This window comes from Oncorhynchus masou, chromosome 31 (genome assembly GCF_036934945.1).
Source record: "Oncorhynchus masou masou isolate Uvic2021 chromosome 31, UVic_Omas_1.1, whole genome shotgun sequence".
Lineage (NCBI taxonomy): Eukaryota > Metazoa > Chordata > Actinopteri > Salmoniformes > Salmonidae > Oncorhynchus > Oncorhynchus masou.
Window position 1 is genome coordinate 59,632,900 of NC_088242.1, and position 22,370 is coordinate 59,655,269.

Consider the following 22,370-nt stretch of genomic DNA (forward strand, 5'->3'; position numbering starts at 1 on the left):
TAGTTCTCTGAGGTGAGAGAAGATGTATCCAAGTAAAGGAAACGCGAGCGCTGTATCGAAAGGTATCAGATCTTTCATCCCCATCTCGTCAAATCCGCATATGTACACCATAAAGGAAACGTCATCTCTCTCAGTGGGGGTTTGATATCTTATCAGGCTAAATGCATTTTCTGTTTGTTCACAGATCATTCACATTGAGTCATCTGGGGATTGAATTTCAAACCAGATTAGATAAATATAAGGATGGAGCTCTGTGGAGCTGTAATATGTGCGTGAAACAACTGAGACAGTCTGTGTTTGACCCTTGTCTTCCTTAGGATAGCTCTGAGTATCTTTAAGCCACTCTCCCATGTCCATGCTTGAAATGGTGCGATAATTCCAAAGGCAGAACCCCTGCCAATTTATTGGTGCGCCTTACATGGCAGTGAGCAAGCAGGTATTGAGCAACTGACAACTTTGTGACAAGGCTGCAGAGATACAGTACTCCGCAAGTCTGCATGCAGTAATCATCCTTATTATGATAGCGTTTTGATGTCATTATAGCCAGCTCTTCATAAATATAGGCGTAAACATAAGCAAATAGTAAATAGAAGCGTAACTAAAACAGGGTGTGAATATAGCAAGTGTCGTAATGAAATCAAAGGATTGAAGGTTGCATCGGAGAGCACTGGCCAACTCCACTATCTTCATGTGATATGTTTCACACTGACAGGAAAAGCCCCTCCCCCCCATGCAGATATTAATATGAACCTAGCCCCTCCGCTCACCCTCCTCCGTCACGTTTCCCTGGCCTCATGATATTTGAATTAATGAATGGCCTCCTGGACCCCCTGACGCGCAGACAGCACAGATGAAATTGCTGAACTTGTATAGGCAAAGCAGTGCTACGATCAGCTTATTACATGGTCGGAGAGGAGGGGAGGATCCCGGGCTGCCTGCAGCCGCCTAATTGGTTGCTCCCTCAGCAGTGGGGAGGGGCCGAGGAGAGGCAAAGAGAGGAGAGGGAATGAGGGCAGTGCTCTAATTTAGGGGGGATAGGATTGGGAATGCCCGTTAGATGTGGCTTGCCGATAATAGCACACATCAGCCACAGCGCTGCAAATGAGAGCACAGGCAGAGAGCAGGGGACTGAGTGCAGAATGATACCATAGAGCACAGAGCGAGAGAAGGAGTGGGAGAGAGTGTATTGTCAGCACGTTGGAGAGCGCAAAGCACAGAGGACTGAGAGAGTGCAGGAAAGGAGGACAAGAAGCGGAGAGAGGGAAAAAAGATAGAGGATTGTGTTTTTGTAGGGGGGTAAAAGTTCCCACCGCTCCAGGCAGAAAGCAGACCTGAGGTCAGCAGCAGGGAGAAGTGAACCAGGTGGAAGAAGTGGAGCAGCTGACAGCAGGAGAGAAAGAGTCACAGGGGGTCTGCTCTCACGGCAAACATCACAGCAGTGTGGAGAGCACAGGAGATCCAGGGGACACTATTGAAACTTACCGACTCAAGGACGCAGTCTGCCGTCACTTGTCAGGGTAATAATGGTTCTCACTGGACTAGGGCTTCTCTGCATGGCTAACTCAAGAGCATGAGAGCAGACGCTGGGCATTGGGCGGAAGACACATAGAGCTGGGAATAGCGCCTGTGTCGTTCCTTCCTCTCACTTACCTGTGTTGGGGAGAAAGAAAGATTCTGATATAGAAACATTCCGATTGTCTGGCCTTGAAGAGAATCAGTACAGAGCAGAGAGGGAGAGAGGAGCCAGTTAGAGTGGGAGAGTTCTGTCCTCTCATCTCTGAGACATGGTAGAGTGTGTAACAGTAGCGAGCCCCTCAGCAGCAGCAGCAACAGCCCCAGAGCATGGAGAAGTCCAGCAGTGAGGAGTCAGCCATTCACCGCAGCCCGTCCGTGGATAGCCGCGACTCCGACTTTGCCCGCGCCTCTACATCTGGCCGCCCGTTCGGTGGCCGCGGCTTCACCGCTGGCGCGTTCTACGGCTCCACGGGGCCACGTGGCGCCTCCGCCGCACAGGGGCAGGCTGGGACAGCGGCCGATGCCAGCGTCAACATCGGAGGAGACAAGAGCAGCAATAACAAGTACACGGCGCCCAAAGGCAGCAAATACGTGGTCTTTTACCTGGATCTATCCTTTGTGTTCCTTTTAGAATTCAAGAAGTGCAACATGGCACGGGGCTGTCTCTGCTGTTTGAAGTACACGATGTTCCTCTTCAACCTCATCTTCTGGGTAAGTAAACATGATTTATCTCTCTTCTTCTTCTCTTTCTCATGTCTCCATGGTGTTTGTTCTGTTTTGAGGATGGCTAATTATAGGATGCTTTAGGATGAATTGGGCCAACAAGCAGGAATGACACTGACACATGGTGCTGGAAATTACTCAGTGGATACAAATGTAAACGGGGTAGTCATTAGGTTTGCAGTAATATGAGTAAGGCAAGATGGTAAAATGTCATATTGCATAATACTTGTAAACTGATATACGGATCATTTCTAGACTTCTGTTCAGGTGTATGTGAGGTAAGGATTGGTGTTCAAGCTTATGAGGATCATTATGAAAACCCTTTTCTTCTCAAGGTGATACTGTAGGTCTTTGTGCAACCATGTGTGTTTCATAACTATGTCTGCCTCATCCTGGCATGAGGGCGCTCATTTGCATGTTACTATCGCTGGTTGTTATTGAGGCGTTGGAGTGGGGGTTGTCACTCCCAACACCTCAATGTCCAAATTGGCTATATCGTAAAAATGGATGAAAACAAAACATTTGCTGTTTGGTTTTATTTTGAAGATTAGGGTTAGGCATACGGTTAGCAGTGTGGTTAAGTTTAGAGTTAGGTTTAACATCAGATTTGAAAAAGAGTTTGAGGAGTGGTTGCTGCTCCATGTCTCCATGTGGGTGCTCTGCTGGGGTGCTGGGGCTGGCACTCATTCAGATGACTTTACAACATGGCTCCATGTGGCTGGGGTGCTGGGGTGCTGGCACTCATTCAGATGACTTTACAACATGGCTCCATGTGGCTGGGGTGCTGGGGTGCTGGCACTCATTCAGATGGCTTTACAACATGGCTCCATGTGGCTGGGGTGCTGGGGTGCTGGCACTCATTCAGATGGCTTTACAACATGGCTCCATGTGGCTGGGGTGCTGGGGTGCTGGCACTCATTCAGATGGCTTTACAACATGGCTCCATGTGGCTGGGGTGCTGGGGTGCTGGCACTCATTCAGATGGCTTTACAACATGGCTCCTGATGGATGCTGATTTACTGCAAACATTATGAGGATTTAGAGTGTTAAGCTGTCTAGTTAAAGGACAGGGGGCATTGCTTACATGTTTTAGATGGAACCATGACATATCTGGGGAATGGTTCTGAAAGATTTAGAACGATTGAGGATGTTTTAATTCATTATGGAGAGCCACTGGAGAGTTGGATGGGAATAATCTGATTTGTTGGTTTTATTTTACACATTGGGATTTTTGGGGGTAACAAAGATCAAAAAAATTAAATAAATAAATACTAGCACTTTCACACATCATCATCAAATCGCCCAGATTGCAGTGGGCCTTATGTTGGCATCTGTCATTTTGTTTGTGAAAGTAGGCATCACCAGAAATATTTAACCAGTGGATTACCGGGGGTTTAGTTGATGGACCAGAGCCTTTTGTGTGGAGCCAGTCATGCGTGAAGCGTAATAACATCACAACACCACAGGGTATACCTCTCCAATCACGTCACCACTAGCCTACTACGTGCACCCTGCAATCTGGGGCACATTTGAGGCTCAGGCACCAGGCTGCTGCCCATTATTACTGAACCATGACGAGACCAATAGCCCACAGCACAGATTCCAATGTAGCTTTCGGGCAGAACACCCACACAGTGCAAGAGGGATATGTGTGTGCCTGATTGGCAAGGCCTGCTCAGATCAGGCAAGGTGTGTGTGCAGTACGTGATGCATGTGGAGGGATCAGAGGCCGGGCTACTGGATGGCGGCTGAGGTCATTGTGTCAGTGCTGCTTTGCCATCCGTGACAGCTACGGGAGGATTTAGCTGAGGCGCTTGCTCTCCCCGAGGGCTTTGTGTGGCTCAACCTGTACTTAACCCCTTGTGTTGGCAGTAAAACCCCCCATGTTAATAACCTGATGCTCGAGCTCCACACTGAGAGGAGTGGAGAAAGAGACTTGGCCTTTGGCACTGAGCTGGATGCCCGAGACCTGCCTTATTGTCACTGACTCTCCTAGGGTTGGGGAGAGTAAGGAGGGCTATGGGCACCCTATGGTGTGAGGAAATTGTGACCTTCCTCTGTGTGTGTGTTGATCAGTGGGGAAGCCTCGAGCGGCCGGGGGGCTTTCACTAGCGCAGTGGCTCCCGCTGGGCAGTAATTGAGCTCCTCACACTGCTAATGTTCACTTAATGATCACGCCCCTTGCTAGCAGATTGATAGTCGTTGTGGCACCTTGACTCCCTTTAATGACAGTTTAATAACTGTCCCAGGGGAGTCACTGTTTCCCTGGGTGGCCATGTATCCACCTCTTTGTGAAGGCAGGAGGTGTCTGTCTGTCTGTCTGTCTGTCTGTCTGTCTGTCTGTCTGTCTGCAGCCCCAACGGGTCCGGGTGTCCAGAGGCAGCACTGAGGCTGGCTGAAGCCTGTGGCTGGACCCAGTTTAGGGAGAGACACAGGGGCTTGGGGACTAGGGGACAGGGTGAAAAGCAGCCCTGTATCCTGACACCCCTGGGACATTGCTGCTCTCCCTGTGGCACTCCATGAATCGCAAGTTTACGCTGCCTGCCCAGGGCCTCAGCTTTGACACCCCAGATCGGAGCGGAGTTGCATGGTGGCTGCCAGGCCTATGGCGTAACCCGACGCCAGGTGCAGACAGCGGGCCTCCCTCGAAACCCACAACCCCCAGCCCTCCACTCCCTCCATGGGGCTTACAGCGGTAACTTGAAGCACAAGGTAAATAGCACAGGCACTCCAGGCATGTCCCATGCACTCATCTCCAGGTCTCTCCAGCAGTTGTTCCTGACCATCTGGCTTCTCTTTCTTATGGAGATGAGTGTTAGTCTGAGCTGCAGCATGGTTGGGGGGTCTGGGTCAGATCAGAGTATCTGGTGGTGTAGTAGTCAGGACTGAGAGCAAGTCTCCTTTGGATGACGGAGGACACCACCAATAAAGCCAGTGGTCACGCCAATCACACCGAATCACAGTGGCTATGCCCAAAAATACAGTGATGACTGGACGACATGTTGGTAGACACACTATGAGTCGGGGAGTAATATTGGGCTGGCTGTGATTTCCTATGTATGTCAGCTTGCAGACTGGCTGTGGTGTATTTGCAGGCCCCTGCTCTGTGTCCTCTCTCTGTGATGTCTGATAGAATCTCTGGTCTGCTCTGCCCAGCCCTCCCTCCTTCACTCCCTCCACTATTAATCGGTTCCTTCCCTCCCTGAAACGTCCTCCCTGTTTCCTTCCCTTCCCAACACTGACACATAGTGCACCTTTGTTAGAGAGAGCTGCCCTCCATCCCACCGCTGTGTCATTATCATACCATCCGCAAAGCCTCATTTGATATTCATATTTGGAGAATAACTGGCCGCTCAGCATCCTTATCTTATAACGGGCCAAAGAAGTGGTGCAAATCCTTTGTTAGGGGAGGAGAAGATGCAACTGTGTTTAGCATTCATCAATTCCTATGCTTGCTTAGGGGATTGCTGGAGGATTTATATGCCATTTGGTCGAAGGAAACAAAAGATGAGTTTCCCCATCGATTTAATCACCTGAGTTGACATTTTTGTTTTAAATGTAGCTAGCACGCTGCCAGAAGAAAAGAGCTTGAAACCTAATGACAGTTTCAAGGTGTTTGTGTGTGTGTTTTCCTCATTGAACGGTGGCTTTATAAAGCATTGCCTTGGCAATCATTTCAATCATGCTGTCCCAATCCTTCATGCCACAAGGTTTCGAGTCAAGGTGCCGAAGCAATTTGCCTGCTGTTTTCCCCCTCACAGAGTGCTGAAAAGTTCACTAAACCCCTCGGCCCCAAGGGACTTCACACTGTAACAAACTTTCAGATGTACTCTCTCACCAGAAGTCTATCACAGGTTAACTTAATCCCTTACTAGGTGATGTGGAGGTTAAACTGGAATTGAGGCGCAGTGAATTGTTTGACCTCATGAAACCAGCTTTCAATAATTCATGATGGATTCAATAATTCTTACATTTATTTCCAATACTGACATGCATACTGATAAAAAAAGATTGAACCTTTATTTAACTAGGCAAGTCAGTTAAGAACAAATTCTTATTTACAATGACGGCCGAGGATCAGTGGGTTAACTTCCTTGTTCAGGGGCAGAATGACAGATTTTTACCTTGTCAGCACAGGGATTCAATCTAGCAACCTTTCGGTTACTGGCCCAACGCTCTAACCACCTGCCGCCCTGATTCAGGAGTGGCTTAAATAACACAATATATTATTGTGAAGCAATATCAATCAGTACTTTAGGGCAATATAATGTAGACAATTAATATCCAGAATAGTACAAGAGGACATTATCCTGCCATGTCAATTTTTACTCTCAAATAAGGACATGGCATATCTGATTCTCCTGCATTGGACAATGTATTTCATTTATTTACATTTACTTAGAAGAAATATTGACGTAGTTGATATGCATTTGATCATTTTAAGTGTTGTAATTAGCACAGGGCCTTTTGGGGGCCCTAAGAGAGATTTGGTAAGGGCCCTTTGGCATGTGCCCTTCATGCCCGGTCAGTCATTTTTACCATGTTTAATACAAGTTTAGACAGCTGGCTAGACTAATTTACCAATCAAAAAAATGTTTTATGAGTGACTGTCATTGGCTGACATAAAAAACTGCTGTAAGTTGAGACCTCAACTGAGTACAAAAATGTAACAATAATACTAAATTGGGGCTGGGGCCCCCTAGTGGCCAGGGGCCCTAAGCGACAGCTTATGTCGCCTATACCTGGGGCCGGCCCTGAATTAGCATCCCCACAGGAGAAGGTACAGCCTTGGCTCAATATTCCTACTCTAACCTGCACTCCAATATCTCCATATACTGTAACCCCAATCCCTTCCTGTGTCCAGTAGCTAAATGTCTGGGGAGATCATTTTAATTTACACATCTCCACCCGGCCTGCTCCTTCAATTGCCACCCTACCTCATTGTAGAGCTCTGCAGAGCTCATTAGCTTGTGTAACAGATCAAATGGGATATAGACCCATATAATGTGGTGGCTTGTGTTGGGTGTAGTTAGCCAGAGATTTAAGTCTCCCCACCACCCATGCTGGCTGATTGGAAATTGAGACAGCCTGTTTAGAGTAGAGACTCACTGTGTCCATTATGACTCATAACATACTAGGTGCCACCGTTCAATAAAAAGCTGTTACTGGGTTCCCAGGGCAAGACCAAAATAGCATCCCCATGCCCTGTGAAAGAGGGGCTTTTAATGATCATGCTGACATGTTTATTTTTGTTTCTCGTAGTAAACATGGTAGCGTAGCGCATTAATCTAAACAGGCATTATCCTAGGGCAGGAGGACATTTTATTTGGTTTTAACAAGATTTGATGGGAGGTTGGGGTGCGATTGTGTCAATATTGTGTTGTTGACTAGAGTGTGCCAGGTGAACGGAGAGACAGAGAGACCAGATGAAATAACAACTGCTATGAGAGAGGTAGCTAAGCTAGCTCCGTAAAACCTTGGACACCTGCCATTGTGTGACAGTTGCTTGGCATCCCCCAGACCAAAGCTCTCTTATTCCTCCAACATTCCACACCACTGTCCCTCCCAATTAGGAGAACCATCCACAGGGGAAGCTCTATGGCCAGGGCCAAGCCCTGTATTCACAAAGTGTTTTAAATCATGATTATTTAAAAGACACTTTGTGAACACAAGACCAGGGCTTGGCTATAATCCTTACTGTAGTGTTTACAGTGCAGTATTACTCCACATACCCTCTGACTCTGTCATATCTATAGGTCCCCTTAGTGCTAGATGACAAAGCACGTACAGTACAATACACCTACTCATTCCAGGGGTTTTCTTTATTTTTACTAGTTTTTACATTGTTGAATAATAGTAAATACATAAAAACTATGAATTAACACACATGGAATCATGTAGTAAACAAAAATGTGTGGAACAAATCAAAATATATTTCATATTTGAGATTCTTTAAAGTAGCCACCTTTTCCTTGATGACAGCTTTGCACACTCTTGGCATTCTCTCAACCAGCTACCTTCATGGGGTAGTCACCTGGAGTGCATTTCAATTAACAGGTGTGCCTTGTTAAAAGTTAGTTTGTGGAATTTCTTTACTTCTTAATGCGTTTGAGCCAATCAATTGTGTTGTGACAAAGTAGTGGTGGTATACAGAAGATAGCCCTATTTGATGAAAGATCAAGTCCATATTCTGGCAAGAACAGCTCAAATATGCAAGGAGAAATGACAGTCCGTTACATTAAGACATAAAGGTCAGTCAATCTTGAAAATGTTAAGAACTTTCAAAGTTTTGTCAAGTGCAGTAGCAAAAACCTTCAAGCGCAATGATGAAACTGGCTCTCATGAGGACCGCCACAGGAAAAGAAGACCCAGAGTTACCTCTGCTGCAGAGGATAAGTTCATTAGAGTTAACTGCGCATTGCAGCCAAAATAAATGCTTCACAGAGTTCAAGTAACAGACACATCTCAACATCAACTGTTCAGAGGAGACTGCATGAATCAAGGCTCCTGAGTGGCACAGTGGTCTAAGGCATGGTATCTCAGTGCAAGAGATGTCACTACAGTCCTTGGTTTGAATCCAAGCTGTATCACATCCGGCTGTGATTGGGAGTCCCATAGGGCGGAGCACAATTGACAAAGCATCATCTGGGGTAGGCTGCCATTGTTTTGCTAGTAAAATAAAGGTTGCATATTCATGGTCGAATTGCTGCAAAGAAATCACTACTAAAGGACACCAATAAAAGTAAGAGACCTGCTTGGGCCAAGAAACACGAGCAATGGACATTAGCCTGGTGGAAATCTGTCCTTTGGTCTGATGAGTCCAAATTTGAGATGTTTGGTTCCAACCTCTGTGTCTTTGTGAGACGCAGAGTAGGTGAACGGATGATCTCCACATCTCCACTGTGAAGCATGGAGGAGGTGGTGTGATGGTATGGAGGTGCTTTGATGGTGACAATGTCTGTGATTTATTTAGAATTCAAGGCACACTGAACCAACATGGCTACCACAGCATTCTGTAGCGATACGCCATCCCATCTGCTTTGTGTTTAGTGGGACTATCATTTGTTTTTCAACAGGACAATGACCCAACACACCTCCAGGCTGTGTAAGGGCTATTTGACCAATAAGGATAGTGATGGAGTGCTGCATCAGATGAGCTGGCTTCACAATCACCCGACCTCAACCCAATTGAGATGATTTGGGATGAGTTGGTCCGCAGAGTGAAGGAAAAGCAGCCAACAAGTGCTCAGCATATGTGGGAACTCCTTCGAGACTGTTGGAAAAGCATTCCAGGTGAAGCTGGTTGAGAGAATGCCAAGAGTGTGCAAAGCTGTCATGGGTGGCTACTTTGAAGAATCTTAAATCTTAAATATGTTTTGATTTATTTAACACCATTTTTGGTTATTGCATCCTTTCATATGTGTTATTTCATAGTTTTGATGTCTTCACTGTTATTTTACAATGTAGAAAATAGTCAAAATAAAGAAAAACTCTTGAATGAGTAGGTGTGTCCAAACTTTTAACTGGTGCTGTATGTGTGGACTGGAGTGCTTGTCATCACGAGTCTAGTTAGTGATCAGCTCATCAAGGCTGACGGATGACACCTCAGGCCTTCAGGGCTCTTTTTTTCCGAGAGAGAGAGAGAGAGATGACCATCATTAGTTCTGCATAGATAACCAGGACCTCTTATTAAACATGTCATATCAAACCACGTGGCTCTGGTGATGAGGGATCTTTTCCCAAGCAATAGTGTCACTGAGTCACAGAAGGGTTCTGCCTTTAATGATCAGTGGAAGGTGTCTTTTGTGCTGGCAATATCACTTTTTCACTTCTGAGAACTATCCGTACACATAGTTATTAACGACATAACCAACAGATTGACCACAAAAGGATAATTGAATTGATTCCTAATTGCATCTCCATTTCAAGGAATAATGCGTGGATTGCACATTGCACAATAGAGGATGATTGAAATGCTTTCCTCGTCTAATGAAATGGGTCTGAAAGTGACTGTCATTGTGTTGATACAGCATGAGGCTGTAGTCGGTTGGAAAGGCTTAGGCACACATTGTATTTTGTCATATTCCCCCTGGAGAATGTATTTTTCTCAGTAAAAGACTTTGAGGCCACTACTTCAAATAGGCCCTCTCTTTTGTGGTATTATATGATTATATAAGGCAAACTTTTGTTGTGCCAAAGTATTCTACCAACAAAACTGAGATGTGATGTTCTGGTGCTGTTTGTCTATGTAAAAGCCTCTCCTTAGTAGAAGAAGAAACGACTGACTTTAAATAGAAAACTTAGGCAAAGAAGCGTTTGAGTTTTTTACGAAGTCCCAGTCCCCTGGAGTGGAGTGACGCACAGAAGTGAAACCTGTCAATCAAACATGGTTTGACAACACAACAACAATCCCACTCACTGAGAGAGCATCGGTGGAGTAATACATAACATGGTACAGTGGAAGTGAAGTATGTACCTAGCTAGTGAATAAAGCAGATATTCAATTTGTCACCTACTGCATGACTGTCTTAATGTGTTGAGTTACCTTGACACTGCAACAATTAAGTTCACTTTCTTTTCAGAGACAGCCAGGTTCTTCATTCGGTCAGAGATACTGCTCTATTTTTAACACTTTTACAAAAATCCCCAGCCTTTAATATCTCGAATAATGGGACTCTCAGTATGTTTTATGGTGCTAAAATATTTACTAAGGAGCTTCATGCAAATAGGTGTTGAGAATAAAATGTTATCATGCTCATGCTTGTCCTTGTAGGGGGTTGTAAAACTTGTCTCCATCTCAGGCCTCCACTCACTCCAGGCATTCCGATCGATGCTATTCTGCACCTAAGCAGTGAAGAATGTTAGAATAGCTTGCCCGCCTCGCCCTACTCAGCATTTTCCTCTGTCACCCAAAGGCAAATTAAGGAGAAATCAATACCCCAAGTCGCACTTGCTCAGCCTCAACTCTGAGGGAGAAGGTTTGGGACTATTTCTTTCCACTTGGTCTGCTGAGGAATAACTGGGTTTCGACCGGATTACCTCTCTGCTATTTAATTAATTATTTGGGGCGGCTGGCTTTGATGCACCTTGGCTGCAGACCCTAACACACTCAGTGTCCTGTGTTTGATGTAGCCGCCATAGGGGATTTTGAGCTTCTCTTTAATGGTCATCATGTGAGGCTGGTGTCAGGTAGGTATTGGGAATCCCTAATGTTTTCCAATTGAATTGATCAGGAAATGATCTTAGCTGGCTTGTCACCATGGGCTGACGATCCACCATTGACTGGATCTAAGGGCTATCATCTTACAATTGATTCTATTGGGCTTGATTGCTTTCCCACCATGGTCCTCGTTCCCTCATACCCAGATACCATCCTCCTCCTCCTCCTGCTTATTAAATATCTTCTCCTCTCTCCAAACCAAACATAGAAAACCCAGACATGTCACAACGTTTTTAGCTTGGCATTTCAGTCTCGAATAGTGATGCACTCAAAATATGAGCCTCAACTTGCCTTTGAATCTGTGCATTTCAAGAGGTTGTCACCTTGCATTTGGGCTTGGGGACCCAGAGGTGCACAGTCTGAATGAGAACGGGCCCTCGGCGACAGCGTCAACAACTTGGTCCCTTGCCAGCCTCCAATAGGACACAAAGCCCTAAATAAGACCCCACTCAGAGGAAGGGGGAGGGGGACTCATCCATTGGACACGAATCACTGCCATGTTTCTATCGTTATTTTTTTAGTGGGCTAATTTTATTTGCCACATACGGAGCCTGTGTTATATACAGTACTGTGTGCTCCCATTGGAAGTGTATGTATATACATCTATCACGCTGGGCTCAGAGAGAAATACAGATCCACCTTCGAAACAGGTTGTTGCAGTGCTCTCTCATTCTTGCAATTGACTCGTGTTCTTTGTGCATGAGGTGTTCACATAAACAGCGCTGACATTCTCCCTGAAGATAGATGGAGAAGCAGCATCAAGGCAACATCGACTCTATTTGTAGCTAACTGGCTCTGAAGCTTATAGGGATATTAACATGGTTTCTGAATGCGGATTCCCAATCTTCTCTCCTTTCTTGAACTGAGCTTTACCGTGTCTCTGTGACCTTCCTCGTGTCTTATCAAACGCCGTACACTCCTATTCCTCATTTATTTCACAGCCGAACAGATGCGGGTGGATATAGATAGAGGCTTGAAGAACTGGGATTTGTACACTAATATGAGCTCATCACCGCTATCACCTCTGCGTGGTCTCATTCAAGCGTTGAATCTGTGTGATTCGTAATACAGCTCTTTTGACACAAATGGAGTGCTACTACTCATCCTTACTGGGCGGGATGACGAACGCCATCATGATGTTTTCAGGTAGTGCTAATGGACAGGGAAAGGTCAGTGTGTTGCCACATTAATTTCAATGCTGAAATGGTGCTCCGAGCGAGTTCGTCATCATTCTCTGCACTAGGTGTACTACTGTATGTCCTGATTGGTAGTGGGTTTTGCTGTAGCTGGCATGGCCACATGGACCATCTTGTCCTCAGCACCTGGAGAGATGAGGAACAGACGGTGCTGGACAGGGTTCCTACATCCTCCCTCTGAACACACAGACCCAAAATGGCTTCCTAGCCCTCAATCTGTGTATGGAGCATGGGCTCTATGCATGGAGTTGGGGTCGGGTGGGTGGTAGTGGTCCTACTGCTACCCCAGGGACCTGACAGCCCAGCCAGGTGAATACAGTGATGTGTCGTGGCAGCTCCCACCGAGGGGATTCACACAGCCGTATCTTAGTGGTCCTGTTGGCTATCTCTCAGGCATACACATTGTGTCACATTTGTGGAAGGCATACTAATCATTCCAGCCCAGTTTTAAGGGATAATAACTGTATAGATTGGTTAGGAATTGTTCTCCCCTATTTGCAGCAGTCACTCAATAGCACAAGTGTTTATATTTTTTATATTTTACCTACAGTACAGTGTCGTGGGTGTTTCTTGTTGTTGATTATCTAGCAATTTGCCACACACTATAAATGTAATGTTTCCAAGTGGCTGCACACATTGATTAACAAAGCACAAAACGCTCTTGAAGATGTTTATGAGTCATTTGCGCTGATGAAATGTTCACTGTGCAACAAGATGAACAGATAGATAAACAGAAGCAGATTAATTAAAAACAAGTTCAAATGTAGATAGTCCGGCTAGCTATTTGGTTTAATATTTAAACTAACTATTTAGCAATCTTATAGCTTGGAGGTAGAAGCTGGTCAGGGTCCTGTTGGTTCCAGACTTGATACATCGGTACTGCTTGCTGTGTAGTTGAAGAGAGAATAGCCACTTGAGTGGCTGGAGTCTTTGCCAATTTTTGGGCCTTCCTCTGACATCGCCATCTGGTATAGAAGTCCTGGATGGCAGGGAGCTCAGCCCTAGTGAAGTACTGGTCCTTACGCGCTACCCTCTGTAGAGCCTTGCAGTCGGATGCCAAGCAGTCGCATGCCAAGCAGTCGCCATACCAAGCTGTGATACAGCCAGTCAAGATACTCTCAATGGTGCAGCTGTAGAACTTTTTGAGGATCTGAGGGCTCATGCCAAATCATTTCAGCCTCCTTAGGGGGAAGAGGCATTGTTGTGCCCTCTTTATGACTGTGTTGGTGTGTGTAGACCGTGATCCTTAGTGATGAGGACATCGAGGAATTGAAGCTCTCGACCCGCTCGACTACAGCCCTGTCGATGATAATGAGGGCGTGCTCGGCCCTCCGTTTCCTGTAGTCCACGATCAGCCCCTTTGTCTTGCTGACATTGAAAGAGAGTGTGTTGCCTTGGCACCACACTGTCAGATCTCTGATCTCTCTGTAGGCTCTCTCATTGTTGTGATCTGTGGCCTGATCTGTGATCGGGTCGTGGGCAAACGTGATGATGTTGTTGGAGTCGTGCGTGGCCATGCAGTCGTGGGTGAACAGGGAGTACAAATCAAATCACATCAAACTGTATTTGTCACATGCGCCAAATACAACATGTGTAGATCTTATCGTGAAATGCTGACTTACCAACAGCACAGTTCAAGAAATAGAGTTAAGAACATATTTACCAAATAAACTAAAAAAATAATAATAAAAAATTGTAACACAATAACGAGGCTATATACAGGGGATATCGGTACCGAGTCAGTGTGAGGGAAACAGGTTAGTCAAGATAACTTGTACATGTAGGTAGGGGTGAAGTGACTATGCATAGATAATAAACAGCAAGTAGCAGCAGTGTAAAAAACAAATGGAGGGGGGTGTCAATGTTAATAATCCAGTGGCCATTTGATTAGTTGTTCAGCAGTCTTATTGCTTAGGGGTAGACGCTATTAAGGAGTCTTTTGGTTCTAGACTTGGTGCTTCGGTACTTCTTGTCGTGCGGTAGCAGAGAAAACAGTCTATGACTTGGGTGACTGGAGTCTCTGAACATTTTTTGAGCTTGCCTCTGACACCGCCTAGTATATAGGTCTTGGATGGCAGAAAGCTTGGCCCCAGTGATATACTGGGCTGTACAGACTACCCTCTGTAGCGCCTTACGGTCAGATGCAAAGCAGTTACCATACCAGGCGGTGATGCAACTGGCAGGATGCTCTCGATGGTGCAGCTGTTTAACTTTTTGAGAATCTGGGGACCCATGTCAAATCTTTTCGGTCTCCCGAGGGGGAAAAGGTGTTGTCGTGTCCTCTTCACGACTGCCTTGGTGTGTTTGGACCACGATAGTTCATTGGTGATGTGGACACCAAGGAACCTGAAAGTCTTGACCCGCTCCACTAAATGCACACCTGAGGGGCAGATGTGAGGGTCAGCGGGGCAGATGTGTTCTTGCCTAGCTTGGAGGTCACTATGATGTTGAACGCTGAGCTGTAGTCAATGAACAGCAATCTCACATAGATGTTCTTCTTGTCCAGGTGGGAAAAGGTAGTGTTGAGTGCAATAGCATCTGTTGATCTGTTGGGTCAGTATGCAAAATGGAGTGGTTCCAGGGTGTCTGGGATGATGGTGCTAATGTGAGCCATGATCAACCTTTCAAAGCATTTCATGCTCAGATGTGAGTGCTACGAGGCGATAGTCATTTAGACAGGTTACCTTAGCGTTCTTGGGCACTCGGTCTATGATGGTCTGCTTGAAACATGTAGGTATTACAGATTGGGTCAGGGAGAGGTTTGAAATGCGCAATTCGTGCAAGACTGGGCAAATGTCTGCATACTTGATCGGCGGAAACATTGAAGTGCTTGGGCTCTCCTCGATGAGAGAAGTTTTCCGGCTTAGTAAAGCCTCAAACATAAATTGTCCGCAACACTGAAATGGGCTACTTTTATGTGAATTAATGAGGAGGCAGAACACACCTTAATTCAAACTGTTAGAAAATAAAACTTCAGTTTCCTTCTTCAAAACAACTAACCAAAGCATCACCAAATTTATATGGGGCAATAAAAAACCTAGGATCAAGTTTTCCACTCTATCGAAACCTGAATCTAAGGGTGGTCTTGCCCTTCCCTCCCTTCAATTGTACTACTGGTCTGCCCAAATCTGCAACATGCTAACATGGATCACAAACAGACAAGAGTCAACGTGGATTCAGATAGAAGCCCAATCCTGTGGTTCATTGCCCTTAAGCTCAATTATATTCATTAATAACTTTAGTGAAGTGGGCAACATAGCCAAAACCTTTGTGATTTGCAGTACCCTACTGGCGTGGAGGGACTGTAAGAAATACCTGGGCATTTCCTCCCAAATATGTTCTCACTCGCCTATAGTAGGCAACCCAGACTTGCCAAAAGCCATGAGGGATGCCAACTTTAATCTTCGGCATACTCTAGGAATCAGGACCTTTTCAGACCTATTTCATCAGAAAACCACTACACTGAAATCCTTTCAAGAGCTCTGCAGTGAATTTGATGTGCCAAGAACCCATTTTTTTAAAATATCTTCAAATTAGACATGTAATTTCCTCATTTACCTCCAAGAGGAGGTTTAGAACTCAGTTGAGTGAAGTTGAAACCCTTCTTGTCACAGCACAATCCATTAAAGGCAAAATATCTTACATCTATAGACTCCTTTCTGAGAAAGGAGGCTCCTCCTTTACATCTTTGAATATAATCTGGGAAAAGGACCTTGGTCTGACTATCAGTGATGAGTTATGGGCGGAGGTTTGCAACAGGGTATACTGCTCCTCTACTAATGTAAAAATGAAAGAATGTAATTACAAATTTTTGTACAAATTTTATTACTCCTTTGAGACTCCATAGAATGAAAACAGATATGTCTCCTAACTGTAATTGATGTACCTCTGAAAGTGGAACCTGTATGCATGTATTTTGGAGCTGTAGAGAGATTGCCAGATGTGGATTGACCAGATTGTTGACTTTCTTCCTCTTGAAAAGCTCACTTATGACCTCAACAAGAGACAGCCCAAGTTTGATAGAATCTGGTCTCCACTATTCAACTATATTTCAAACTGGACAGAGTGAACGGGGTGACTAGGGAAATGCGCATGTTGTGTAAGGTGCTGTAAAACCTAAAAACGAATTATTGGCCCGTCGTCTCAGCGAATGCTAGAAATAGCTGATAAGAACCTTGATAGTGCTGCTGCAAGTGTTATATATGTTTTTTTGTGTTTTTATTTTAATTTTGTTTTTGAGTACGTGTGTACGTGTGTACGTATGTATGTATGTATGTATGTATGTATGTATGTATGTATGTATGTATGTATGTATGTATGTATGTATGTATGTATGTATGTATGTATGTATGTATGTATGTATGTATGTATGTATGTATGTATGTATGTATGTGTGTGTGTGTGTATGTATGTATGTATGTATGTATGTATGTATGTATGTATGTATGTATGTATGTATGTATGTATGTATGTATGTATGTATGTATGTATGTATGTATGTATGCATGTATGTATGTAATAATGTATGTATGTGTGTGTGTATGTATATGTGTATGTATGTATGTATGTATGTATGTATGTATGTATGTATGTATGTATGTATGTATGTATGTATGTATGTATGTATGTATGTATGTATGTATGTATGTATGTATGTATGTATATGTGTATGTATGTATGTATGTATGTATGTATGTATGTATGTATGTATGTATGTATGTATGTATGTATGTATGTATGTATGTATGTATGTGTATATGTATGTATATTATATATATATATATATATATATGCACCAAGGAAAATAAATAGATAAAGTCAAATAAAAACACTTATTTTTCTTAATCTTTCATTTTATTTTATTTTTTATTTTTTTCAAATGTATTATTATTACTTTTTTTTAAACTTTTTATTTTAATTTTTTTTAAGCCTGTCACATCTGTGAATGTGGAATGTGTTTTGTTGGTTGATTGAAAAACAAGAAAAATTAATAAAACTTTAAGTTGAAAAAAAAAGAAAATAAAACTTATTTGAAAATAGTTTTAAATTGACAAATTGAAACATAGTCTATAGATAATTAGCAGGCAGTGCGTGTTAACTGTCCTATTGCGTAATAATCACATTTCGGAACAGTGAGTCCTTTCTGACATCATGTGCGTAAAACAACTCACGCTGGGGCGACCGTTAGAAGATAAAGTGTTTCCAATGACATCATCAAGCAATCAATGCCTACGCATAATTGGTTAAAATTACAGGATGCACACAGATGATGTCATTTATCATCCACTATCTTTTTTTGCTACAAAACATAGAAACTGGCCATTTCCACATATGTTGATGTTGGGGTGGTGCTGAATATGAAGTTGAAAAACTGTGACATTTCCCTTTAAACTGTACTATGCTAGATTAAGAATGACTTTGACTTTACCACGGTAGGTGGATAAATGCCTTAATTTGTTTGTTTATCCATCCATCATGGCCCATAATCACAATATTTGACGTGTTTTTAGATAATTGAAGTTAAAGGACAAAAAAAAGACAATTTTTTATTTTTTTTTAAATGTAAAAATCAAGAAATTGTCAAATAGTTTGACAACCGTATTTATAAGCTTTTAAATGATATCAAACTCAACTGTTTACGTTTTCCAGTGATGAAGACGTGTCATGTTAGGGGGTATGCAAAATTGGTCAACTTTTAGCATGTTTTGACATTCAGGTCCAAAAAGTGACTTTGTGACCATTTTCTACGATGGGCAAATGTGTATAGAAGGTGTCATTCTAATCTAAAAACCCTGCAGTCAAAAAGGGATTCAAATCAAACGGAACGACCGTCAAATTTGACATGTGGCTAATGTATACTATACTTGTATTCCAAACATGATGACAGAGTTAGATGTGTCAACACCCATTGTTCAGTCCATTCCCACACAAATCAATTGACACATTGTTTATGGGCGGTGTGACGTTGGTGTGCTGACTATGCTCTGTATTGACCCACCAGATGAGGTCATCCTGTTCACGGCTGGACCTCAACCCGGGCTGGCGGTTGGCTGGCTAATTGTGTGCCAATGGCAAATAATGATGCCATTCTCCAGAAATAGGCTTATCCAGGGACAGCTGGGTGCAGGAGGACGTAACCGGAGTGGCCAAGACAAGAGCGACGGCAATCAAGAGTTGCCGTCATTGCATTGGCCCTCTCGTGTGATGGATGATACACTGAGTGTACAAAACATTAAGAACACCTGCTCTTTCCATGACAGACTGACCAGGTGAGTCCATGTGAAAGCTATGATCCCTTATTGATGCCACTTCTTAAATTCACTTCAATCAGTGTAGATGAAGTGGAGGAGACAGGTTAAAGAAGGATTTTTAAGTCTTGAGACAATTGAGACATGGATTGTGTGTGTGTGCCATTAAGAGGCTGAATGGGCAAGACAAAAGATTGAACTGCCTTTGAACGGTGTATTTTAGTAGGTGCCAGGTGCACCGGTTTGAGTGTGTCAAGAACTGCAGCACTGCTGGGTTTTTCATGCTCAACAGTTTCCTGTGTGTATCAAGAATGGTCCACCACCCAAAGGACATCCAACCAACTTGACACATGTCACGTTCTGACTTTAGTTCCTTTGTTTTGTCTTTGTTTTAATATGGTTGGGGTGGGCAGTCTATGTTGGTTTTTCTATGTTGGTTTTTGTGTTCGGCCTAGTATGGTTCTCAATCAGAGGCAGGTGTCATTAGTTGTCTCTGATTGAGAATCATACTTAGGTAGCCTTTTTCCACCTGGATTTCGTGGGTGTTTATTTTCCGTGTTTGTGTTTGTGCCACACGGGACTGTTTCGTTTGTTTCATGTTCTTTGTTTTTGTATGTTGTAATGTTCAGTTTTCTTATTAAATTATGGACACTTACCATGCTGTAAATTGATCCAATCTATCTTACTCCTCACCAGAGGAAGACGACGATCATTACAACACAACTGTGGGAAGCATTGGAGTCGACATGGGCCAGCATCCCTGTGGAACGCTTTCGTCACCTTTGTAGAGTCCAAAGCCCCGACTAAGTGATGCTGTTCTGGGGCAAAGGAGGGTGCAACTCAATATTAGGAAGGTGTTGGAGGATAGGATGTTTTTAGCACTCAGTGTATATCAATTATCGGTCCCTGTCACTTGTGTCTGTGTTCATGTGACATGAAAGCACACCTCATCTCACTATTGGAGGAATAACGCTATCCAGGAAATCTCACTCACAACCCCACTCAATAAAAGTGCCTACCTTGCAAAGGAGATAGGAGAAGAAAGTGCTACCCTGAGGCGTGTTCTTTCATGAGTTCTCACCTAGGTTTGGAGAGGAAAGAGGGTACTTTATACCTTCAGTTGTGGTTGAGTCTCATTTGCTCCCTTTGGAAAACATCTAGGTGTCTCTTCACTCTTCACTAATGAGGGTTTCACACTACAGATGAGACTTCTTCTGGTCCAACTCTTCTCATGTCTGGATACAGCTCAAAATATCCTCTGAGTTTTTACTTCGCAGCTAACACGCTGTTAAATCTTCCTGAAAGGGAATCACGGAGCCTACTCTCCTCTATCTCCCCCTGTCTATTTATCTGCTTTAGTTGCAGACACAACATTGCCGCTTGAAGATTCTCCGCCAAAGGAAGCTGGCTGTTTTACAGACATTAAGCAATATAGACGGATGCCTCTAAAAGCCCTGAGTTCCCTGATGATCATCGGTTTCCATTCTTGTCTCGCCGACAAGAATAACCTCATTCGGTGGCACGTTAAGTTACCCAGAAGCCCCGAAAACAAACAAAACAAAACATTGATAAGTCGTCGATTACACAATCTCCCCTCTGCATCAATACCCGAGTGTGACTCTCATTATATCATGTGCATTTGGTGCATTTGGAATTCACGGAGAAGAGCCCATTGGATATGCATGGGCTTGCTATACAGCAGTGAGCACATAGATGAGCGGCTTGCCATCTTCCCCATCGGTTATCTTGCTGTCAGCATTTCGTTTCTGCGTAATGCACTCCACGATGAGACCCAGCAGAGTACAGGAGACAGGAACGGTCAGCAGAGCATTCCCCGTGTATCGTCATGGACACTGCCTGGAAGCCCTGTTCATTCAAATGTTGTATTTAATAAAAGAAAAAAAGAAAAAACATGTTGTATTTACTGCAAGCCTCCTGACATTAAAGTAAGCACCCAGATAATAGGTTTCCTTAGGAGTTTCAGTCACTGTGGGCTCCAGCTCTGTGCCCCGGCTAACTGTGTGTACACACCTAAGCCGCCACTACTTAATAACATTCTTTAAAGCCCCACTGATAGCATATGTCAGCTGGATCGGGATTCAGCGCTGCTGCTCTCCTTTTGTTGTCTTTTTTTGATGGGTTATTGTCTCGCGTCGCAAATGGAAACAAAAGACGCCCCACAAAGTGTAGCCTCGTGATAGGAGGAAGGTAAGAAGAAAAGTGGGCTGCCATTAAACGGGAGACTTTCATGGATGGAGAGATGCCCTCCTCGCCTTCTCTCGCTCCGTGCATCTTTGTTTCACTTTCTTTGGCGGTAATGTGACCTATTCTTCCCAGGCACAGGGGACATAAAGTGACAAAAAGTGGTCACAACTCAGAGAGAACGAGCGACGGCCCCTCTCTGTGTGTTTCCTCCAGTAATGAGGGGAAGAACAAACACCGAGCAGAGAGAGTGGGCTCTAATGATTAGAGGTGACCAACATGACCGGACAGCCTTGTGATCTACCGTATGCCACAGCTTGTTAGTCACCTTTTTATTTCATTGGATTACACTCACCATCTGTCCCCCTTCCTTTAATACGTTTCATTGAAAGACACTATCAAAGTGGGTTGGATTGCCAAAGTGCAAAGCGCAAAGGATTGATTCAACTTGGTGACCAATCCTTTACATAACCAACATTTATGTCGGTGGCTGAAGCCCTAAGGCAATGTTTACAGTTGTGACTCATTTATTTATTGTCTTCCTCCTCCGTTCAGCAATAAGTAGACAGAAGTAGACAGATGGTCGTTCTAGAGGGACCGCATGCTTGGGGTAACTTTGCTTGTCAGCCTGATAAAGGTTGACAAAGACCATGAAGCCTGCAACAAATAACTAGACGCGCTCAGCTTGTTAAGTTATGGTCGTATTGTGTGTTAAGTAACTCGGACGACCACTTCGGCATCCCAAAATGCTATTGCAAGCCATTCGATTCAGAGTTATAAACACACCTCTTTCGTCTGTATCTGGATGTGTTGATAATCAGGACATTGGTGCATTCTGTCACTATGGCCACTAAGCATGTACAAAGTCCTCTATTGATCTGAATGTCCCCTGCACCTTCTACCATGTCCCCAGGTCATGTAGAACATGAGACGCCCGGTGGTTAGAGGGATCACGTCGTCTTCTCCAGAGGCCAGGCCAGAATGTGCAACACAATAGAGTGGCTGCGGTCTGGCACACAGGACCCGAGACAGCTTTTTCCATCTCATAAACACCATTCATTATATATAACCAATCATATAGGGTGCACGGCAGTGGGGGTAACTCAAGTAGCTAGAGAGGAGGAACAAATGGCCACATCAGCAACTGCAATAATACCTCCTCCTCTTCCTTTGATATTAATGGGTCGGCTAGTGAAAGAGTTGAATTATGCTCTTAATTATACTCCATGCAACAGGAATGGAAATACTTGGAATCAGAATGCTTTT

General features: G+C 44.1%; 1 protein-coding gene across 3 annotated transcripts in view; it reads left to right on the plus strand.

Moving 5' to 3' along the window:
• The window catches only part of tspan9a (tetraspanin 9a), a 278,790-nt gene that overhangs the window by 172,552 nt on the left and 83,868 nt on the right, over nt 1-22,370 (plus strand). For 2 of the 3 annotated variants that reach the window (XM_064951538.1, XM_064951539.1), the window contains exon 3: nt 2,147-2,226. In XM_064951538.1, the coding sequence (XP_064807610.1) occupies nt 2,164-2,226 (63 nt within the window). In that variant the 5' untranslated portion in view covers nt 2,147-2,163. Of the gene's footprint in view, nt 1-1,461; nt 2,227-22,370 lie in introns of those variants that run through there. The other variant, XM_064951537.1, reaches the window with a different exon arrangement.